This window comes from Myripristis murdjan, chromosome 18, assembly GCF_902150065.1.
Source record: "Myripristis murdjan chromosome 18, fMyrMur1.1, whole genome shotgun sequence".
Lineage (NCBI taxonomy): Eukaryota > Metazoa > Chordata > Actinopteri > Holocentriformes > Holocentridae > Myripristis > Myripristis murdjan.
This window is the reverse complement of record NC_043997.1, coordinates 1,636,281-1,651,717: the sequence shown is the minus strand read 5'-3', so window position 1 is coordinate 1,651,717 and position 15,437 is coordinate 1,636,281. Positions and strand designations below refer to the sequence as shown.

The following is a 15,437-nucleotide window of genomic DNA, read 5'->3' as shown; positions in this document are numbered from 1 at the left end:
AAGATAAGATAAGATATTCCTTTATTAGTCCCACGGTTTGGAAATTTCACGCATCACAGCAGCAAAGTGGATAGCAAGATACGAAGCACAATTTACACAATAAACAGTATATACAGATAACAGTACCACAGAGCAATGTAAACACTGTAAACAAGGAATGTAGAAAAATACTATGTGAACAATTTAAACAACAGAGGGTAGTTAAGGTGCTGAGAATGTGCATTCTAGTGCAGTCAGTGCAGTCCTGGAGAGTGTGTGGTCTACTGGGAGCACTGGTTGTTGTAGAGTCTGACGGCTGCAGGAAGGAAGGAGCTGCGATAGCGTTCCTTCACACACTTTGGGTGAAGCAGTCTGTCGCTGAAGGAGCTCTCCAGTGTGGTTAAAGTGTCCTGCAGGGGGTGGGAGTCGTTCACAATCATGGATGACAGCTTAGCCATCATCCTCCTCTCACCTACCACCTCCACTGAGTCGAGGGGGCATCCCAGGACAGAGCTGGCCTTCCTGATCAGTTTATCAAGTCTCTCTCTGTCAGCCGTCGAGATGCTGCTCCCCCAGCAGACCACTCCATAAAAGATGGCTGATGCCACCACGGTGTCATAAAAGGTCTTCAGGAGTGCCCCCTGCACTCCGAAAGACCTCAGTCTCCTGAGCAGATAGAGTCTGCTCTGGCCTTTCTTATAAAGTGCAGTTGTGTTGTGGCTCCAGTCCAGTTTATTGTTCAGGTGAACTCCCAGGTACTTATAAGATGTCACCATCTCAATATCCGTTCCCTTGATGTTCACCGGTGTCGGGGGGGCAGAGTGCTCGTCTGCGGAAATCCACCACCAGTTCTTTGGTTTTCCCCGCGTTGATCTGGAGGCAGTTCCGCTGGCACCAGTCCACAAAGTCCTGCGTCAGTTCTCTGTACTCTCTGTCGTCCCCCTCTGTGATGAGGCCGACGATTGCAGAGTCATCAGAGAACTTCTGCAGGTGACAGGTGGGTGTGTTGTATGAGAAGTCTGCAGTATAGAGGGTGAAGAGGAACGGAGCCAGGACTGTTCCCTGCGGGGCCCCCGTGCTGCAGACTACCATGTCGGACACACAGTCCCGGGTCCTCACATACTGTGGACGGTTGGTGAGATAGTCCAGAATCCAGTGTGTGAGGTGGTGGTCCACCCCGGTGTGCTCCAGCTTGTCTCTCAGAAGTACAGGCTGTATGGTATTAAAAGCACTGGAGAAGTCAAAAAACATGATTCTCACAGTGCTCCCAGGTTTCTCCAGGTGAGAGAGAGCACGGTGTTGGAGGAAGATCACAGCGTCATCCACCCCAATGCCAGGCTGGGAGGCAAACTGAAGTGGATCCAGTGATGGTCCCACCAGGGGGCGGAGATGAACAAGGACCAGCCGCTCCAGGGTCTTCATCAGGTGGGATGTTAGCGCCACCGGCCTGTAGCTGTTGAGATCCTTGGGGTGCGGAGTCTTGGGCACAGGTACCACGCAGGATGTTTTCCACAGCTGTGGCACTCTCCTCAGCTTCAGGCTCAGGTTGAACATGTGCTCAACAATCCCGCACAGCTGATCTGCGCAGGACTTGAGGAGTCTGGAGCTGATGCCGTCTGGACCTGCAGCCTTTCTTGCCTTGATCCTCCGGAGCTGGTTTCTCACCTGGGTCGTTGTGAGAGACAGGTTGGAGCAGGGGGGGCTGTGTGCTGGAGGGTGTGAGTGGGGGGGTTGGGTTGATGTGGTGAGAAGTGGGGGGTGGCTGTGAGCTGAGTGTTGTAACACTCAGCTCACAGAGTTGTGACAGAGTGGAGAACATCACAGGCTGCATCAGCGTTAGCGGAGGGGGGGGATATACGCAGCTATTGCGATAACATGCGAGAATTCCCGCGGCAGGTAATATGGCCTCATACCAACAGCTAACAGTTCAATGTCCCTGCAGCAGAGCTGTTCTTTAATAGTGATGTGCCCAGTGATGTGCCCACAGCAGCAGCTGTCAGCCAGGCTGAAGCTGCTTCACATGAGCATCACAGCCTCTCTCTCAGACAGAGAGTCGTCAAAATCTAACGGGTTTGATCGGTCCAGGGAAATCCTTTCACGCCGTAATGCTCTCCTCATTTGGACTTGTCGTTCAGGGGGGTCCTCAATGGTTGGGCAGGCCATGTTTTGGCAAACAGCTGATTGGCCAGGGGGCGGTGCTTTATGTAGGATTCAATCCTACATAAAGCTGGCCTGCTACGGGGCAGGCTAGCTTTCAGGATAACACCTTACTCCCACTGCGTGATACAGGCCTTTGGACAACTGTTTGGCTACCGCTGTAAACCCCGTCCACATGAAAAACAAAACAGACTCCATTGGCTCACATATTGTCCACAGTATGGACAAAAGAGCACCTGGTCGCTGTCCATGTTGGGTGGCCATGAAATCCACTGCCACTGACGACAAAAACCAAAATTGACCGGGCACTTTTTCACTTCCGTGTCAAGTCCGTGTCAATCAGGGCTTTGGTACATTCCCTTTCCGGGTTGTGTAATTTGTAAATTTGTTTCAGCACTTGTAAAAGTGTTTCACGTCTTGTTAATTTGTTTTCCAAAACGTAAATTAGTTTCGGGACTGGTAAAAGTGCTTTGGTATTGTAATTTTGTTTTGTGATATGTAAACATGTTTTCCAAAATGTAAATTTGTCTCAGACTTTGTAAAAGTGTTTCACATTTTGTAATGTTAGTTTGCACTTCTCGGCCACCGTACACTACAGTAGATAATGACTGATGTGAGCAGCAGGAATCATTTATTCTGTTTCTTTTCCATTTTAAAAAAAGAACGCCCCCCTTACTTTCCATAATCTGTTAGGCAACTCTTTCAATTCTCAGAACAAAAAGTCTCAAACTTTTCATAAACTGTTAATAACTCAGTTTTATATTTTGTTTACCACCTGATTGTTAAATCTATATTTTTAAATGTATGTCGATTTTTCAAAAGGCCTTGTCCCAGCTGTTCCACAAGTGAAGCCCTTCACAGATGGACATGTTGTCTTGAACATGTGTCCTAACCCTTGTTGGTACCAAACATGTTCCCCTCAGTTCAGTCAGTGAGAGTCAGGAGAGAAAACTGACATGTTTCCAGACAAACTCCCACATGAGTCTGATGAGGAGGACATGCAGCCTTTTCCTCTGACCCTCATCTGTTTACTCACCAACCTGTCTTTGTCTTTGTCTTTGATTTTTAGTTCCAGCACCTCGACAGTGGAGTCAACTGGCTATAGTTCTTGCAGTGGCACTGGCTCTTTTTGCTGTGGCTTTTGTGATATACAAAATACTAGAACCATACAGGATTAAATTGAGTGAGTATAAGTTCTTCAGCTGAAAGTGTGTCAGGAGTGTGTCAGGAGTGTTAGGAGTGTGTCAGGAGTGTGTTAGCAGTGTGTTAGTAGTGTGTCAGGAGTGTGTTAGGAGTGTGTTGTGGTTCTGGATCCAGACGCTGCCTCAGCTGAACTGTAGCTGTGTGTGAGTCGGGTGGAGGAGGCCAGTGGGGTCGGCTCAGCTGATGCCAGGTTGTGTCGGGCTTCACATGAGAGAAGGACCTTCAGGTCAGTGTGGTGGTGGACCAGCCAGCAGTGAAGGTGTGGGAGAACAATAAAGTGGTTGAGTCGTAGAGAAAAAAAAATGAGCAAAGTGGGGGTCAGAGTGGTGGCAGAGCTGCTGTCAGAGCAGAGCAGCTGCAGGAGGCTTTAGTGGAAGGAGCCAGACGCTGATTCTGACCAGTGAATAATGAGATGATGCCACGATCAAACTCACAGAATAAATCAAAACATCTAAACAGCACCAGATCAAAACCAGAAGCAGAGATCCCATGAAAGAGTGTGAGGTGAGGGAGAGAGCAGCTGCAGTGTTGAGGCAGCTCCTGAACACAGAACCACAAACACTAACCTTCATCCTGACCACAGCAAGCAGCAGCTTGGCTTCAGCTTCCACATGCAAATGAGTGGAAGTGCACATGGAACACAGATGATCTGCACTTATTCATTTGTTCTTCTGAAGGACACATTAAGCTGTGGCAGCTACGCAGAACGCTGACTAAACTGCATATTGTAAGACAATCAAACTGTGCACCAAAACTTAACTTCCAGCTGCAGTTCCCAGAGTCTGACGACAGGATGATTATTCTCAGAGGGTTTATGTTCACAGCTCAGCACAGAGGAGAGTTCAGCTGCAGGTTTTACTGTACAGACTGTAGATATGATGGATTTTCTCTGCACTTACAAATGACTTGTGCTTATTTGTGAACGGGGCTGATGTTCAAACTAATGAGACAACGGGTTCTGAGCGTTTGGGGATCCATTTGCCAATCCATCCCAAGTTTGAACCGACAGAAACTGGAATCTTTATGAAGAACTGTGTTGTTAACTTTTCTGTTCTGGGTTTGTTTTTCCATCGTCCTTTAGACCTGAACCTGAAAGCTCATCCTGGAGACGATGTCACCCTGAGGTGTCAGGCTCGTTGTTGTGTCAACATAAAAGCAGTAGAGTGGAGCAGACCTGACCTGAAGGAAGAAAAACCTGTTGTCATTTACCGAGACGGACACATTGACTCAGAGAACCTGCTTCTGTCTTTTAAGAACCGGGTGGAGCTGAAAGACAAAGAGATGAAGAACGGCGACCTGTCTGTGATTCTGAAGAACGTGAAGAAGGAGGACAGTGGAACATACGAGTTTCGCTTTAAAACTGCTGTTGCCAAATGTTTGACGATTATTTCAACTGATCTCATCAGCACCATCCAGCTGGAGGTTGTAGATCCAGGTGAGTTTACCTAGTACAGGATGACATCTGACCTGAGGTCTGTTTTATTTCATGTTGGAGGTGGATTCTGAACAGACACAGGACAGAAATATGAGAGCTTGACTTTATACTTTGATCATGATTTCATAGCACTACAGTAGATAATGACTGATGTGAGCAGCAGGAATCATTTATTCTGTTTCCTTCCTTATTGTTAAATCTATATTTTTAAATGTATAAAGTGAGGTCCATTTTCCAAAAGGCCTTGTCCCAGCTGTTCCACAAGTGAAGCCCTTCACAGATGGACATGTTGTCTTGAACATGTGTCCTAACCCTTGTTGGTACCAAACATGTTCCCCTCAGTTCAGTCAGTGAGAGTCAGGAGAGAAAACTGACATGTTTCCAGACAAACTCCCACATGAGTCTGATGAGGAGTACATGCAGCCTTTTCCTCTGACCCTCATCTGTTTACTCATCAACCTGACTTTGTCTTTGTCTCTGTCTTTGATTTTGTGTCTGACTGTGTATGACTGTGACTGTCGTGAACCTGCTGGGCGTGGTCATCCTGCAGTGGCTATAGTTCTTATACTGGAGGTGGTTGCTGGGGTTCTTTCTGTTGTTGTGATGCGCAGAAAACAAAAAGCAAGGGCAGAACACAGACTGGTGCACAGGGAGGTTGTATGAGCTCCTCAGCTGAAAGCAGGACTGATACAGATATTTGTGTTCAAATGTAGGGAGTAAAAGTAAAAAGTCGGCAGAACATTCATTGAAAGCTTTTTTTATTCTCGGGAGACAGTTGAGGTTTCCCTCCTTTACAATGCCGCCGAGATTACACTTTAAAATACATCAACAACAATTAAGATATACCTCATACATTAATGACAGGAAATCCACGTAATAAACCATTAATAAAGTTATAAAACTGGCATATGAGGAATATGGATGAGCCTGGACCTCAATTAAAACAGTTACAATTAGAAACACAGTGGCTAGTGATAATAGAGTTAAATTCAGAATAAGAGGGTAGACTTTCCAGTTTTAAGGTGCTTTGGAGAGCATTCCAGGATTCTGGGCCATCATGAGAGAAAGCCGTCCTTCCCAGTTCTGAGCTGGACCGGGGGACTCTAAGAAACATTAAGTCACTGGAACGGGTCAGGTGACGACCTGTTTTCCATTCCAGTAAGGATGTGATGTAGGGACCAACTAAGGCTTTAAAAATAAACTGAAACCAATGTTTGTTGCGCCTTTCATTAAGCGACGGCCAACCAACTGTATCATAAAGAATGCAGTGGTGAGTATCATATTTTGCACCAGTGACAAATCTAAGAGCAGAGTGATATTAAATACTCAAGTGAAGTACAGATACCTGAAAAATCTACTTAAGTTCGGTAACAAAGTATTTGTACTTTGTTACTTCCCACCTCTGCTTAGTGGCCACCAGAAAAGACTGGGGCTGTTGTGGGAAGCTCCCAGTCATCAGCAGGGGAAGCTGAGTGAGCTGCCCTTATAGATCAGCCTTCACACCGGCCGGGAGAATAACCAGGAACTGACACACCTAAAGCTAAAGATTAAAAACATAACTTTAGTGTGAATCTAAAAGTTCAACTGAGGCTGCTGATGAGTCACCTAAAAAAACCTCAGCCATGTGATGATGATTTGAATTTCCATCCGTTCACCTTTTCTGCGTCTCACAAAGACACGGCGGTTGGAACCAAAGATCTCAAATTTGGACTCATCAGACCAAAGCACAGATTTCCACTGGTCTGATGTCCATTCCTTGTGTTTCTTGGCCCAAATAAATTTCTTCTGCTTGTTGCCTCTCCTTAGCAGTGGTTTCCTAGCAGCTATTTGACCATGAAGGCCTGATTGGCGCAGTCTCCTCTTAACAGTTGTTCTAGAGATGGGTCTGCTGCTAGAACTCTGTGTGGCATTTATCTGCTCTCTGATCTGAGCTGCTGTTAACTTGCCATTTCTGAGGCTGGTGACTCGGATGAACTTGTCCTCAGAAGCAGAGGTGACTCTTGGTCTTCCTTTCCTGGGTCGGTCCTCATGTGTGCCAGTTTCGTTGTAGCGCTTGATGGTTTTTGCGACTGCACTTGGGGACACATTTAAAGTTTTTGCAATTTTGCGGCCTGACTGACCTTCAGTTCCTAAAGTAATGATGGACTGTCGTTTCTCTTTACTTCGCTGATTGTTTTTTGCCATAATAACAACTCTAACAGTTGTCAAATAGGGCTGTCAGCTGTGTACCAACTTGACTTCTGCACAACACAACTGATGGCCCCAACCCCATTAAGAAGGCAAGAAATGCCACAAATGAACCCTGACAAGGCACACCTGTGAAGTGAAAACCATTTCAGGTGACTACATCATGAAGCTCACTTACAGAAGGCCAAGAGTGTGCATCGCTGTCAACAAAGCAAATGGTGGCTACTTTGAGGAATCTATATCTCTATATACACTATATTACCAAAAGTATTCGCTCACCCATTCAAATGATCAGAATCAGGTATCCTAATCACTTGGCCTGGCCACAGGTGTATAAAATCAAGCACTCAGGCATGCAGACTGTGAAACAAGACATTTGTGAAAGAATGGGCCGCTCTCAGGAGCTCAGTGAATTCCAGCGTGGAACTGTCATAGGATGCCACCTGTGCAACAAATCCAGTCGTGAAATTTCCTCGCTCCTAAATATTCCACAGTCAACTGTCAGCTCTATTATAACAAAATGGAAGCGTTTGGGAACAACAGCAACTCAGCCACGAAGTGGTAGGCCACGTAAAGTGACGGAGAGGGGTCAGCGGATGCTGAAGCGCATAGTGCAAAGAGGTCGCCGACTTTCTGCACAGTCAATTGCTACAGAGCTACAAACTTCATGTGACCTTCAGATTAGCCCAAGTACAGTACGCAGAGAGCTTCATGGAATGGGTTTCCATGGCCGAGCAGCTGCAGCCAAGCCACACATCACCAAGTGCAATGCAAAGCGTCGGATGCAGTGGTGTAAAGCACGCCGCCACTGGCCTCTAGAGCAGTGGAGACGCGTTCTCTGGAGTGATGAATCACGCTTTTCCATCTGGCAATCTGATGGACGAGTCTGGGTTTGGAGGTTGCCAGGAGAACGGTACATTTCAGACTGCATTGTGCCGACTGTGAAATTTGGTGGAGGAGGAATTATGGTGTGGGGTTGTTTTTCAGGAGCTGGGCTTGGCCCCTTAGTTCCAGTGAAAGGAACTTTGAATGCTTCAGGATACCAAAACATTTTGGACAATTCCATGCTCCCAACCTTGTGGGAACAGTTTGGAGCGGGCCCCTTCCTCTTCCAACATGACTGTGCACCAGTGCACAAAGCAAGGTCCATAAAGACATGGATGACAGAGTCTGGTGTGGATGAACTTGACTGGCCTGCACAGAGTCCTGACCTGAACCCGATAGAACACCTTTGGGATGAATTAGAGCGGAGACTGAGAGCCAGGCCTTCTCGACCAACATCAGTGTGTGACCTCACCAATGCGCTTTTGGAAGAATGGTCAAAAATTCCTATAAACACTCTCCTCAACCTTGTGGACAGTCTTCCCAGAAGAGTTGAAGCTGTAATAGCTGCAAAAGGTGGACCGACATCATATTGAACTCTATGGGTTAGGAATGGGATGGCACTTCAGTTCATAGTATGAGTAAAGGCAGGTGAGCGAATACTTTTGGTAATGTAGTGTATCTATATCTATATCTCTATATATCTATATCTCTATCTATCTATCTATCTATCTATATATATATATATATCTATATCTATCTATCTATCTATATATAGATATAGATATAGATATAGATATATATTAGTGGGGCGGCTTAGCTCAATATATCACAACAATCGTTCATTTTGTGATAAAAGCACCAAATTTGGTAGATGTGTTGGTGGATATATTTCAAACAAATCTGGATATTGGGCCATCACAAAATCGCCCCCTAGTGGCCATATCAGGCATTTGATTTGTTAAAATGAATAAAAATATAAAAATGATTCATTAAAATATTTTAAAAATGTAAATACACATTAAATTAAGCAAAAATACAGTTATACACACTCAGTATCTCAAACACTTTCTGCCCCCACCACCACAACCACCACTGCAAGCCAGCTAGCCAACGAGCTAGCTAGCATATAGTCAGGACCGAAAATTGAAAAAGCCCCTAAGGAAACAACATGGTAGGCATTTTTGAGGAAAAGCACTTTATCTGTTGTTTTACCTCCATTCATTCTCCAGCATTACATAAAAACGACCTCACCAATTGTTTACTGTAGATATAATGATATTATTACTAATACAAATGGAATAATAATCAAAGGCCAGGTAGACATTTTTCATCAATTTAATTAATTAGTAAAAATTAACTGAACGTGGCCACTAATTATTACAAATATGGATGATAATGATTGGATCAAAACAGTAGTGCATTACAATTTTTTTGTGATCACATTTTTTCTTCAGTGCATTACATATTCATGCAAAGGTCACTTGACTTTCGGCACTGACAAGACCTGCTGGAATGTGTTTAGGCAGCCCAGTGATCTACTCAACAGGCTTGGTGAAGGTCCGGAGGTGAGTGACTCCACCATCATGGATGCAAATTATATGGTGCAGTCAACACAAACAACATCAGTGAAGTCCGTTTGGGCATGTTTGTCAAGAGCATGACCATAGAGAGACTGCCACCCACCAGAGATGCTCTGAACTTTCACATCCAGAGTGTTCACTTTCAGACTTTGGTCTGGCGGCAGGCCCACTTGCAGTACCCGGTGCTCCCACCCCCTGAAAATATGGGATGGAAGATGGAGGACAATGTGCTTGTTCCTGAACTCATGTCACTGCCTGCAGTTCCAGATGCCTGTGAGGAGCTAGTGACCTGTGGCTGCACAACTGGATGCCAAACCCATGCACTGCATCTTGTCAGTGCCGAAAGTCAAGTGACCTTTGCATGAATATGTAATGGACTGAAGAAGAAAAAATGTGATCACAAAAAAATTGTCATGTACTACTGTTTTGATCCAATCATTATCATCCATATTTGTAATAATTAGTGGCCACGTTCAGTTAATTTTTACTAATTAATTAAATTGATGAAAAATGTCTACCTGGCCTTTGATTATTATTCCATTTGTATTAGTAATAATATCATTATATCTAAAGTAAACAATTGGTGAGGTCGTTTTTACGTAATGCTGGAGAATGAATGGAGACGAATGGGCCTGAGTCGATTACTGCTATTTTAAGGCTCACAATAACCTCTCACAAAGAAATAGTATGGGTATATCATACATTTCCTGAATCCTCAAAGTCCATTAGGTATTGTGGCTGTTGTCTTTTGGGTCCTTGATATCCCTTGATCCCACAGGGATAAAATAAACTATATAGTTTAGGCGAAAAATGTGGGAAAATGTGTGTAATTTATGGTTTAAGGAGGTCATGTGACCTCTGTGTTTGTCAGAAAGAGACACCCAGAAAGAGACACTTAAATGAAAGCTGAGAAGGTCCCCTTTACAATGATACCAAACAATCATATATAGAATATTGACAAATAGGAAACTGACAGCCATTTCTGACTTTGGGCGACTAATCAATAGCTATGCTAATTAATCAATAATTATGACTAAACGGTAACCTTTACAGCTTGGCATACGGCAGAAATGGATTCAGCATTAAATAATCATACAGAAACAACAGATAAAGTGCTTTTCCTCAAAAATGCCTACCATGTTGTTTCCTAAGGGGCTTTTTCAATTTTCGGTCCTGACTATATGCTAGCTAGCTCGTTGGCTAGCTGACTTGCAGTGGTGGTTGTGGTGGTGGGGGCAGAAAGTGTTTGAGATACTGAGTGTGTATAACTGTATTTTTTCTTAATTTAATGTGTATTTACATTTTTAAAATATTTTAATGAATCATTTTTATATTTTTATTCATTTTAACAAATCAAATGCCTGCTATGGCCACTAGTGGGCGATTTTGTGATGGCCCAATATCCAGATTTGTTTGAAATATATCCACCAACACATCTACCAAATTTGGTGCTTTTATCACAAAATGAACGATAGTTTAGCTATGCCGCCCCACTATATAGATATAGATATATATATATTTATATAGATAGAGAGAGAGAGAGAGAGAGAGAGAGAGAGACATAGACATATATATCTAACATAAAATCTCACTCTTTAGAGCATATTGTACACCCATGTATACTGCCCAGCTCTGGTGTCGGTACAAACAAGGCAGCATTAGAAAACTCACAGTGGCCTATAATGACAGCATGAGGCTGCTGCTGAGAGCCCCAAGAATCTCCAGTACAAGTCATATGTTTGTCAGTGTTGGAGTACCTACCTGCCCTGCTGTCTTGCGTAACCTGATGTATAGATTTATGTGTAGGATATCTGAGTCAAAAAATGACTTGATTGCTGTTCTGGCTAACTCTGTCAGATTCTCCTCCAAACTGTGGAGTCACTGGAGAACAAGTCTGTATGTTAGACAGTAGTGGAAAGCTTTGTTTTATTTTTCTTTTTTCTTTTCTTTCTTATTGTGCTGTCTTTTTATTGTGATATGGATCCCCTTGGTCTGAAATAAAGGGATAACTAACTAACTAACTAACTAACTATATCAATCAATCAAATTGTGCACCAAAACTCAACTTCCAGCTGCAGTTCCCAGAGTCTGACGACAGGATGATTATTCTCAGAGGGTTTATGTTCACAGCTCAGCACAGAGGGGAGTTCAGCTGCAGGTTTTACTGTACAGACTGTAGATATGATGGATGTTCTCTGCACTTATGAATGACTTGTGCTTATTTGTGAACGGGGCTGATGTCAAAACTAATGAGCCGACGGCTTCTGAGCATTTGGGGATCCATTTGAAGTTTGAAGTGACAGAAACTGGAATCTGTTTGAAGATCTGTGTTGTTAACTTTTCTGTTCTGGGTTTGTTTTTCCATCGTCCTTTAGTCCTGAACCTGAACCTGACAGCTCACCCTGGAGACGATGTCACCCTGAGGTGTCAGGTTCCTGATGCTGTCAACATCACAATGGTAAAGTGGAGCAGAACTGACCTGAAGGAAGAAGAATATGTCCTCCTTTATCAAGACGGGCGCATTGTTACAGACCACCAGCCTCTGACTTTTAAGAACCGGGTGGACCTGAAAGACAAAGAGATGAAGAACGGCGACCTGTCTGTGATTCTGAAGAACGTGAAGAAGGAGGACAGTGGGACATACGAGTGTCGCTATAAAGCTTCTGGTGATAAAGCTGATCCCATCTGCATCATCCAGCTGGAGGTTGTAGATCCAGGTGAGTTTAACTGGGACAGGATGACATCTGACCTGAGGTCTGTTTTATTTCATGTTGGAGGTGGATTCTGAACAGACACAGGACAGAAATATGAGAGCTTGACTTTATACTTTGATCATGATTTCATAGCACTACAGTAGATAATGACTGATGTGAGCAGCAGGAATCATTTATTCTGTTTCCTTCCTTATTGTTAAATCTATATTTTTAAATGTATAAAGTGAGCTCCATTTTCCAAAAGGCCTTGTCCCAGCTGTTCCACAAGTGAAGCCCTTCACAGATGGACATGTGGTCTTGAACATGTGTCCTAACCCTTGTTGGTACCAAACATGTTCCCCTTAGTTCAGTCAGTGAGAGTCAGGAGAGAAAACTGACATGTTTCCAGACAAACTCCCACATGAGTCTGATGAGGAGGACATGCATGCACTACAAAAAGACAAATCTTACCAAGATTATTTGTCTTATTTCTAGTCAAAATATCTCATTACACTTAAAATAAGACATGATCAGCTCAGAAATAACTTGTCTTTAGACAATTTTCACTTGTTTCAAGTGAAAATTTACTTAAAACAAGTTAAAATTTGCTAGAAACAAGAAACATATTCTGCCAATGGAACAAGCAAATTTTTACTTGTGACATAAGTGAACAAGTAAAAATTTGCTTGTTCACTTGGCAGAATATGTTTCTTGTTTCTAGCAAATTTTAACTTGTTTCAAGTAAATTTTCACTTGAAACAAGTGAAAATTGTCTAAAGACAAGTTATTTCTGAGTTGATCATGTCTTATTTTAAGTAATGAGATATTTTGACTAGAAATAAGACATTTTTACTTGAAATAAGACAAATACTCTTGGTGAGATTTTGACTTTTTGCAGTACAGCCTTTTCCTCTGACCCTCATCTGTTTACTCACCAACCTGTCTCTGTCTTTGTCTCTGTCTTTGTCTCTGTCTCTGTCTTTGATTTTGTGTCTGGCTGTGAATGACCATGACCTTGATGAACCTGCTGGGCGTGGTCATCCTGCAGAGGCTGCAGTTCCTGTACTGGAAGTGGTTGCTGGGGTTCTTTCTGCTGCTGTGACGCGCAGAAAACAAAAACCAAGTGCGGAACACAGAGAGGTGCACAGTGAGGTTGTATGAGCTCCTGTCAGGAGTGTGTTACGAGTGTGTCAGGAGTGTGTCAGGAGTGTGTCAGGAGTGTGTCAGGAGTGTGTTAGGAGTGTGTTAGGAGTGTGTCAGGAGTGTGTCAGGAGTGTGTTGTGGTTCTGGATCCAGATGCTGCCTCAGCTGAACTGTAGCTGTGTGTGAGTTGGGTGGAGGAGGCCAGCGGGGTCGGCTCGGCTGATGTCAGGTTGTGTCGAGCTTCACATGAGAGAAGGACCTTCAGGTCAGTGTGGTGCTGGACCAGTCACCAGTGAAGGTGTGGGAGCTGTTTCTGCTGACTGGAGTCCATCATGACCCAGGACTGTTGCAGGTTCGGTTAGGGTTAGGGCAGTTGAAAAGATGGATATTTTGGGGATAGAAACACAGTAAAATGAGCAAAGTGGGGGTCAGAGTGGTGGCAGAGCTGCTGTCAGAGCAGAGCAGCTGCAGGAGGCTTTAGTGGAAGGAGCCAGACGCTGATTCTGACCAGTGAATAATGAGATAATGCCACGATCAAACTCACAGGATAAATCCAAAACATCTAAACAGCACCAGATCAAAACCAGAAGCAGAGATCCCATGAAAGAGTGTGAGGTGAGGGAGAGAGCAGCTGCAGTGTTGAGGCAGCTCCTGAACACAGAACCACAAACACAAACCTTCATCCTGACCACAGCAAGCAGCAGCTTGGCTTCAGCTTCCACATGCAAATGAGTGGAAGTGCACATGGAACACAGATGATCTGCACTTATTCATTTCTTCTTCTGAAGGTCACATTAAGCTGTGGCAGCTACACAGAACGCTGACTAAACTGTATGTTGTAAATGGCACTTTTGTTTTTGCATTTGAATTTTTCATCATGATTATGACTTTGTGCGGCTGAACAGGCAAGAAAAAACCTTTCTATCTGTATTTGTTTCCCTTAATTTGTATATACATAACATCTAGTTGTTCTGGTCAGTATAATGGTTGGTATAATAATGCTAATAACTGCTTTCAGTTGAGTAGCTGCTGCTTTACAATAACATCCACAACAAGTGTTACCAGGCTTAATCAAATTTTACATGTAAACTGATGAATATTTAATGAAGAAACAGCTGTTAGATATTATGTTAATGAGCTAATGTCTAATTGATTGTTCATGTGTTATCTGGGAATCCTTATATTGTTGTATCCTTTACTTTATGCATTTCTCCTGATTATTTGAGAATAATCCACTAAATGTGATGTAAGAGCAGTGAAGTGGTGCAGCACACAGTGAACACTGAACCATCACCTGGTCATCACACACCAAGCCTGTGTGTGAGTGAAGACACACGCTGAGTCATAGATAGATAGATAGATAGATAGATAGATAGATAGATTTACTTTATTGATCCCAAACTGGGAAATTCTTATGTTACAGCAGCATCAATAGAAACATAGAATAAAATTAAATAGAATAGAGCAGATGCAGAAGTATATACAATATACAAGTCATGACTTCATGATGATGATGATGATGATGATGATGATGACTTGGCATCCTTCAGCAGCAGGAGAGATGCAGCTTCTCTGCTTCATTCCTCTGGTTTGAACAGACTTTATTGACACCGTCTACCTGGACAGGTGTGAGCTGATCAGGTGATACTTCTTCCTCTTTTTTCTGGCTTTAAGTTCAACAGTGTTAAAGAACGAGGCATCACATGAGGTTTAGTAGCACCTTCAGCTTGTTAGTGTGTGCATGTGTGCATGTGTGTGTGTGTGTGCGCGCGCGCGTGTGTGTCCTGCTGTATTTACTGTATTTGTACGTGTGTGTTAATAAACGAGGTTCATGTTCCACTGATGGAGGCTGTGATTCTTCCTGTGTCTGAATTTTTTCTTGACTTTGCTGTTAATTCATTTATAATGTAAAACACTTTGTCATTGTCTGATTATTTATGATTCATTTAAACATTTTTCTCAGAAACTTTGACTGGATCTGCTGATTGATGTTTTGTGATTTCCAGTAAAATGTAACTGCTGCTGTCAGTCACGTTGGCAGGAAGTGTGAGGGTCTAAGGACAGAGGATGTTGTATTTCCTGTAAAGCTCTTTGCACCAAATTTGTAACTTGTGTTTCTGGGCTATATAAATAAATAAAATTGAATTGAATAAAAGTGTGAGGGACTGTCAGACCTGCAGGTTTCAGCTCAAATGATCACAGAACTAAAAGTCACAGTGCAGATTTTTAGACGTT

At 43.3% G+C, this 15,437-nt stretch overlaps 1 protein-coding gene across 2 annotated transcripts in view; it reads left to right on the top strand.

Annotated features, from left to right (window-relative positions):
- LOC115376640 (CD226 antigen-like) overlaps positions 1–13,558 on the top strand; it is a 122,131-nt gene extending 108,573 nt beyond the window's left edge. For both annotated transcript variants that reach the window (XM_030076360.1, XM_030076361.1), the window contains 5 exons: positions 3,206–3,319; positions 4,421–4,774; positions 11,742–12,083; positions 13,108–13,242; positions 13,320–13,558. In XM_030076360.1, the coding sequence (XP_029932220.1) occupies positions 3,206–3,319; positions 4,421–4,774; positions 11,742–12,083; positions 13,108–13,220 (923 nt within the window). In that variant the 3' untranslated portion in view covers positions 13,221–13,242; positions 13,320–13,558. The remainder of the gene's footprint in view (positions 1–3,205; positions 3,320–4,420; positions 4,775–11,741; positions 12,084–13,107; positions 13,243–13,319) is intronic.
- Positions 13,559–15,437: the final 1,879 nt, after the last annotated feature.